Consider the following 8,745-nt stretch of genomic DNA (forward strand, 5'->3'; position numbering starts at 1 on the left):
CAATTTATCTATCATTTTATAAACCTTATTTTTGTGAAAAAGCTCATTTTAAGTTCTAATGAGGCAGACCAATATTGGAGACACTTCTTCATGTTGGTTATTTGGAGGGGGAGCAGGTAGGTGCTGATTAATAGCAACTTGCCAACTCATTCTATCTACATAAGAAAAGCCATCTCTCTAGCTCTATGATGCCACTCCTCAAATTTTCTAAAGGGAACACTGGTAGTTATACTCAAGGAAGTCAGATGTTATTAAATAAACAATACTACCGCAAATAATTGTTGAACATACATAAAATTAGATTTTTCCCTTTACAAATAAACCAAGACACCATGGTAGGTAGGAGGTACAGACAAAATGTCTTATTTTTCAATAAAAACAAATACATAGATCTACTTCATGGTAATAATTCCACTTTTGTCTTAAGAAACCAAGTGCAAACTCACTGTAAAAACATGTACATTAACAATAAAATAGGAAAAGTTAAAGAGAAACAGATGGAAATAAAACAAAAGTTAATGCAAGTTTTGAACACTGCTATACATTTTCTACAAGTTCTGCTTTTTTAGATTTTGTTCTTCTGGAGTTGCAGCACTAAAAAAGCAGAAACTTGCCCCAGTGATTCCTGAGTAGATGAAAAGAGGAAATAAATAATGTTTGCTTTTCATAAGAGACTCTTAAAAACTGAGAACAAACTGAGGGTTGATGGGGGGTGGGAGGGAGGGGAGGGTGGGTGATGGGTATTGAGGAGGGCACCTTTTGGGATGAGCACTGGGTATTTTATGGAAACCAATTTGACAATAAACTTCATATATTGAAAAAAAATAAATAAAATAAAACCTCCTAACCAACCACAAAAAAAAAAAATAATGTTTGCTTTTGTTGAACTGAATGAATTCGAGATGTCTTCATAAACATCTTAACCTCATAAACTTCTTTTGTATGAAAATCATCCTGCAGACGTTATACTTGAATTCTAGGACACTGAATTCAAATACCTTTCTTCACCAAATTCTTTACATATTATTCTTTATGGCTTATCTTTATTTATTTTTTTTTCAACATTTTTTATTTATTTTTGGGACAGAGAGAGACAGAGCATGAACGGGGGAGGGGTAGAGAGAGAGGGAGACACAGAATCGGAAACAGGCTCCAGGCTCCGAGCCATCAGCCCAGAGCCTGACGCGGGGCTCGAACTCACGGACCGCGAGATCGTGACCTGGCTGAAGTCGGACGCTTAACCGACTGCGCCAACCAGGCGCCCCTATGGCTTATCTTTAAAAAAATAGACATTTTTTAGAACAATGCTTTGTTTGTAAATTATACTTTTTTTAAGTTAAATTTTTTTAAATTTAAGTGATCTCTACACCCCACATGGGGCTTGAACTCATGACCCCAAGATCAAAAGTCACTTGCTCCTCCAACTGAGCCAGCCAGCCACCCCTCATTTGTAAATTCTACATTTTTAAGAAGCATATTTATACATTTTTTGTGTGTGTCAAGTATATTTAAAATCTAAAGTCACATATTATGTGTCTCCTGGATTTTGGTGTTTATATGTTGAGTGCCTTTCAAAAGCTAAAGGTATAGTAACTTGAATCAATTTTAGGACTTGTAATATATTTTAAGCTTCTCCAACTTGTCTAATAGACATTTACTCAATACTACCACAATTAATCTGATCTCTTACCGTAAAATAACATTCCAAGGATGCCCGAAAGGAATAACTAAGCTTTAACGCCATCCCTTGGTTGGTAGAAATATGGTGAGAGAAGGAGGCAGGGAACCCAGAAGGAGTGTCAGGGAGGCTGAGCCCACCTCACATGGTAGAAGGTGTGACCTGTCAAAGATTTGCTTGTTAGCCCCCTTTGCAGTAGGTCCTGGACACATGACCAGGATGCTCCTAATCAGGCCTACCCATCCAGCCCTACTTTGAATTAGGGGCCAGTAAGGCAGAGCAGGAACAGATACAGGGAATCCTCTGTGGCAGTGGCAGATCTGAGGCATTGCTGCTGTGTCCAGGACCTGCTTCAAGGGCTTAGAGGTAGCCGAAGTGGTAGCTTTCCTGGACTAGTCCTAGGGCCTGATTAAGACATTGTTTTTGGCTCCATAATCTCTGAGCCTGATTCTTCAGTCTTCCTGTCAAGACTGTGAACTTCCCAGTAGCCTTTCAATATGTTTATTTTCTGCTTCAATTGTCCAGGGTTTGTTTCTGCTGCTTGCAGCTAAGAACCCTGATGCTAGATAAGAAAATTTAGGGCAAGGATGCAGGAGCACCTTGCCGTGAGGGTAGAGAGGGAGAGAGATGCCACAGTAAGGGAGGGAATCCAAACCCTGAAATGCATCTCAATACCTTGCTATAACATTTCTGATAACACTCATATACCTTCTTGTTAATTTTCACACTCTACCTCTCAAGGCCTTTGTCAACTTATTTATTCAACACCTATTTACAGAAAGCCTCATATGCCAGGTGCTATTCCAGGCAGTGGGTGCCAACAAAACTCAAGCAATAGTTTCCACAATAACACTGGTTGGAGTGAAGGGGGCAAGTGCGATAGCATTTCTGCATGTCTGACAACCTAGGCCTTTCCACTGCATCATGCCACGGTTTACTGGATGAATGGGCAGCAATGAATGGGCAGGACTGACTCCTGTGTTAATAGAACTTGGATATATGTGCTATAGAAGATAACATCTATGGTTTCTGTAGTTTTTTCCCAAAGAAGAAAAAACTAATACAATGTTCCTTCCCCACTATTCTCATATCACCTCCTCATTCACTTTTCCAAATGGGTCTACATTACCATTAAAGGAGAAGGTGTAATACACAAGGAAGCTGGAAAATATATTGACTATTTAAAAAATGTATTTAAGAGCAGATCACCTCTTAATTTATCAGAAGTCTTTTCCTCTTTTCACACAAGCAAGCCTTGTAATTCACACAAAAATATAAGCACGATAAAGAAACCAAATATTTTGGATTTGTTTCGTAATATCTACTTGTAGTTTTTTAAAAAAGAAAGTTGTTTACTTGGCAAGTTTTTAAACTTTGCAAAAACATTTGTTTCTCATCTTGGTATGTCTAAGTTGTACCAAAATAAATGAAGAGCCTCTAGCTTTTCAAGATTCTCAGAAGGTAAAACTAATTGCGTGAAGTACCATAGTTAAATAGGAAAGGTACTGCTTAAATTTGTATACATCTAATTATGCAATAAAGCAACAACATGACTTAGAATGCAGCCTTGTGTTAGTTACTTAAGATAGATTAAACAGCACGGAACTGGTCTGACTGCATTCTCTGAGGCATGGGATATTTTCATCATGTATTTTTGTTGTTGTAAACCCATTTGGACTGTTATTATTCATACACAGTAAATGGTGTGGACTTTTGAAATAGGCCTGTTTTATCATCTAATCTAAACAGGAACTAAGGCAGGATAAAAACCAATATTTATGGCTTTTGCAGGTAAATCTCTTCTTTCAGATTCAAGATACTGTTTTTCTCCTAAAACCAGTGATACGAACTTCTCTAAATGTGATTCTACTGGAGAAAGTGAAGATTAAGATCAGTAAGATTTCCATTGAACTTGAGAGTTTTTAATTAAACCCTATGTGCTGGCCAGTCCTGTGATGCATAATTAGCTTCTGCCTCTTTTGGGTAAACCCATTTTACCTCTCTACTCTTTTTTTTTTTTTTTTCCATTAGGAGTTTAAACTCCAGAGAAAGGTTTGAGTTCAGTGTGAAGACAGCTTGCATCACTGTGATAGATGATGCTTTATTGCCAGAATTTATAAAATATTTTTGTAAGTAAAACTATGAAATGGATTGCATCGAGGGAGGGAAACTGAGGGGCCAAAGGTAGGAGGAAGACTTTTTACTGTATGTATACTTTTTGTATCTTTTATCTATGTGAGTGTACTACTTGGTCAAAAGTACATAAAAGGAAGAATTTTTTAAATAAGGAAAATAAAGCCAGTGCCGAGTTAAGTAATAGTATTTTATTCATACTCTTAACACACATTATCTACGTCCCTAAACAGCTGTGGCTCAATCCATCTCTTCCAGCCAGCTCAAATATTAGTAATAAACTTATACCACTATCTCCAGGTAAACAAACAACATATCTCAAACATCATTCTTGGCACTGGAAAATTCCAGCACATTTTAAAGAGTTTATCCTGTACATTACCAAAAACATAGTATATGAGTATATCTAAAGACATGAGGAAAGACATTTAAGAAATGAGATTGGGGAAAAAAAAGAAATGAGATGGAATTTAGTCTACCCAAAAGAGTATTATACTATAATTATTTTAGTGCAGAGGGAGAAAAGAAGTCAGAGTTATTTTTATTTATCTTTTTGGTAATTAAGCAGTCTTCAAGAATATAACAATAACACATGAATAAGTGCTCATAAAACATTAAAAACACATATACAAATATGTTATTTTTATTTACATAAATGAGATCATTCAATGCTTATTTTTCTGTGACATGTTTTTACTACTTAGTAGTAAATATTTTATTTTTTATTTTTATTTTTTTTAAGTTTTTAATGTTAATTTATTTTTGAGAAAGAGAGAGAGACAGAGTGCAAGCAGGGGAGAAGCAGAGAGAGAGGAGACACAGAATCTGAAGCAGGCTCCGGGCCTTGAGCTGTCAGCACAGAGCCCGACGTGGAACAGTGAGATCATGACCTGAGCCGAAGTTGGACACTTAACCAACTGAGCCACCCAGGCGCCCCAGTAGTAAATATTCTAGAGTATTTTTTTTAAACATAGACTCTCCACTTAGTCAAACAATAAAACATATTAAAAAACAAAAAGAATTAGCTTTGGCTATCATAAACATTTTTTAAGTGCTAAATATGAGAAAATTAGTGCCCCATTTAGCAGAGAATGTGTACTTAGTTGCTTAGTTTCTTGAGGATCATGTTTTCATTTGGGGTAAAGAACTATTATTGAATCATATTTCTTCCCTAGAGATCAGCTCTTAAACTAAACTCTTTAGGCCACCTGTCTCTAAGAAATTGTCAGAAGTTAAGGATCCTCCACCCAGAAAATCTCCAGGCACATAATTTTGCTTATTTTGCAATTTTAGGGTTTTGTAAAGTACTTAAGGACCCCCAGTTAAGCACCACTAATTAAGGGCACTATAAATGGAAAAGGCTGTCTCTGGGGTATGTACACATAATTAACGAAGGGCTACTCTCACTGGATTTGGATGTAGAAACTGCCCCTTCATTTAAAAAAATTTTTTTTTAATTTTTAATGTTTATTTCTGAGAGAGAGAGAGAGACAGTGCAAGTGGAGGAGAGGCAGAGAGAGAGAGGGAGACACAGAATCTGAAGCAGGTTCCAGGCTCTGAGCTGTCAGCACAGAGCCTGACGTGGGGCTCGAACCCACGAACTGTGAGATCATGAACTGAGCTGAAGTTGGACACTTGACTGAGCCACCCAGGTGCCCATCCCCCCGCTTCATTCTTACAGTTACTGAGAATTTCTTCCTTTCCTCACTCCACTGCCCCTAATCCATTGTGGACCCATGGAAGTGATTGAATTTTCCTTCCACATCAATATTCCAGATCTACGCCTTGGCCTTATTCTGATATTTGTAAGTGGGTTGTTCTGGGATAACTGTTTGGAGCAGCAACAAAGGGGATAGAGGAGGGAAGGGAGAGAAGGAGTAAACAAGGGGAACTCTATCCAGACTCCACATCTTATTTCCCCTTACAGCAGAAATAAGACCAGTTAGACAAATGAAAGACAGGAGAAAGCAAGAAAAGTTCTTCCTAAGTTATGAAATTACTTTTGTTGAATTATCCACACTTTACTCAAAATGAAGTAGGTATCTTGGAGAAATGCTATTCTGGGGGCACCTGGGTGGCTCAGTCGGTTAAGCTTCTGACTGTAGCTCAGGTCATGATCTCGCGGTCCATGAGTTCGAGTCCCGCCTCGGGCTCTGTGCTAACAGCTCAGAACCTGGAACCTGCTTCAGATTCTGTGTCTCCCTCTCTCTCTGCCCCTTCCCTGCTGATGCTCTGTTTCTCTCTATCTCTCAAAAATAAGTAAACGTTAAAAAAAAATGTTATTCTGATCACCATACCTTAACAAAGCATTTGAGAGTTGAACAAAAAGATATTCCAACATCTGCAAGACTCCAGCTGTCCTTTAGGGCTGCGCCAGCATACATCAGCTCCAGATACCGCCTGCCTTGTTCATCTTCAGAGAGAGGAATGTGGAAATAATCCTTAAAAATCAATAGCACATTATCAAAGCAGTGTATCTCCACGTTACTAGACCCGCAATATAATCTCTTTTCTTTTATGTTTTTTTCCCCCACTGAGAATTATAAAATTATTTTGGACAGAGGAAGAGGTATTAGACAGGAGCTCTTAATTTGGAGTCTAGAGATCTCCACAAAAGTTTACGGATAGAATTTAGTTGGGAAAAACTATATTTTATTTTTATTAACTCTAAATTAAACTGAGATTATATATATAGGCAACAAACTACTGTGTATGTAGGCAACTAACTAAAGAAACAGTGGTTGGCTATATCTGTGACTTTGTCACCAGTAGAAGTCATAGCTATTTTCATATCACGCTATAGTTGTTGCAGAAATCTCAAAATATTATACTGATCACTACTTTGAAATTACAAGTTATTAGATGAATTGCTAAAATTTGTCAATATGGTAAGTCCACCATATCACAAATTTGGTTTTTAAAAAAATATGTATGTATGTATGTATGTATGTATGTATTTATTTTGAGAGAGAGAGCGTGCATGCATGTGAACAGGGAAGGGACAGAGGGAGAGAGAGAGAATCTTAAGCAGACTGCATGCCCAGCATGAAGCCCGACACAGGGCTCGATCCCACAACCCCGAGATCATGACTTGAGCTGAAATCAAGAGTTGGATGCTGAACCAACTGAGCCACCCAGGCACCCCACAAATTTGTTTTGTAATGTTTGCAAAGCATATTTCAATATAGCTTGTTTCCTTTTCTTTGTATGTATTTTATTGTATGCATTTAAAGACATTCTGAGGGGGGCGCCTGGGTGGCTCAGTCGGCTAAGTGTCCGACTTCAGCTCAGGTCATGATCTCACGGTCCCTGAGTTCGAGCCCCGCATCAGGCTCTGTGCTGACAGCTCAGAGCCTGGAGCCTGCTTCGGATTCTGTGTCTCCCTTTCTCTCTGCCCCTCCCCTGTTCATGCTCTGCCTCTCTCTGTCTCAAAAATAAACATCAAAAAATTAAAAAAAAAATAAAGACATTCTGAGGAATCCATAGGCTTCATCAGACTGCCAAAGGATTCATGACATAGGAAGATTAAGACCCTCTGTGTTAGAAGATCTAGATTTCAGTAATCATAGTAATCTATTAAATATCATGTGACTGCGATTCAATAAATGCTCCTCAGCAAATAGAAATGATCATCTCGAAGTTAACTACTATCTGATGGTCAGGACCTAAACATTTGTCTTAAGTTCCCGTTTTAGAGGGGATATTTCTAAAAATTTATAAGAGATACTGAATCCAAATTATTTCTTATCCTGGTTCTGTAATCATAAGTAAAGTGGTCAGCCTCTCTGAGCTTCAGTTTCCCTGGTTGCAAAATGAGGCTATCGCTCAGAAGTTGTCTATAGTCCCCTCCACCTCAAAAATCTTTTGGATCTTTCTAGTTACTTGTTCACCAAATGGGCCATCTATCTGACAATTGGCATGCTCTACTTATATAGTTTAGAGTTAATGCCCTGTTTTTGTCCTTTTATGAAGAATTGCAATAATACTACCTGGCCAGTGCACAACCCACACATTTCATAAAGAGAAGTCAAACTTTTTTTTTTTTCCTGAGAATTTACTGACTCAGTTTGCTTCCTGTCTAACGCCTCCATGGTTACTATATTCTTATCAAACTGTTATGTAAGCAAATAATGATATTTTCAAATAGTTTTAGTTCCCTGTTTGCTGGAAACGTACCTAATAGTATCTCTGCCCCATGTACAGTTTAAATTTATTGCATAGTTAAAATTAGTATACATCTTAGTGGCTTAGGGACAAAGCACATACCTTTATCATCAGCTTGACAGCCTCCACAGTTTCATCTGCTGAAACATCAAATGGTTCAAAAGATCCCTCAAAGGCTATGAAAATCCTCATTCTCTCAACAAACAAACAACCCTGCAGCTTTTTTCAAAGAATTGGATAGCTGGAAAAATTCCAATTCACAATTAAGGACAAAAACGATGGCCAGAGGCAGCTGTTACTATCTAGCTTGAAAGTTGAGTGGAGAGAATGTGAAGAGACAAGTCCTGCTGTATCAGTATTGGGTAACACAGACAACAGCTGCATTGGAGGAAATGTTTCTCTATCAATGGCAGTCAACAGCCACCTTGTTCCGATATTACAGAAGCCAACAAACTTGACAATGGTTGGGGCAAGTGTGAACAAGATCAAACATGTAATACAGAAATGCCACACATAAATTACACTTTTGTGATGTGACCATCATTCACTGACTCTTGAATTTTTACTCAAGTGCAGCTGATTGAAAGACCCTTCAAAATAGATACGTGATTGGGATGTACTGGCAAGCAGTAAAGCATGTTTAAACAGAGTTGATTTTATTGAATGTGATAATCCTGAAAGTTCTCTGTAAATAACTCTGAGCTGATGCATTCTGGTTTCCTTAACAACTTTGTGTACTTGTTCCCTGGCAGTATTTCTAATCCCGCCAT

The 8,745-nt window shown here is 37.9% G+C and overlaps 1 protein-coding gene across 1 annotated transcript in view; it reads right to left on the minus strand.

The window, feature by feature from the left end:
- ANKUB1 (ankyrin repeat and ubiquitin domain containing 1) overlaps positions 1-8,167 on the minus strand; it is a 28,829-nt gene extending 20,662 nt beyond the window's left edge. The window contains exons 1-2 of the mRNA XM_058730194.1: positions 8,078-8,167; positions 6,109-6,252 (exon numbers count right to left, since the gene is read on the minus strand). Of these exons, the coding sequence (XP_058586177.1) occupies positions 6,109-6,252; positions 8,078-8,167 (234 nt within the window). The remainder of the gene's footprint in view (positions 1-6,108; positions 6,253-8,077) is intronic.
- Between the last annotated feature and the right edge of the window lie 578 nt (positions 8,168-8,745).

The sequence above is a fragment of the Neofelis nebulosa genome, chromosome 5 (genome assembly GCF_028018385.1).
Source record: "Neofelis nebulosa isolate mNeoNeb1 chromosome 5, mNeoNeb1.pri, whole genome shotgun sequence".
NCBI classification, from domain to species: Eukaryota; Metazoa; Chordata; class Mammalia; order Carnivora; family Felidae; genus Neofelis; species Neofelis nebulosa.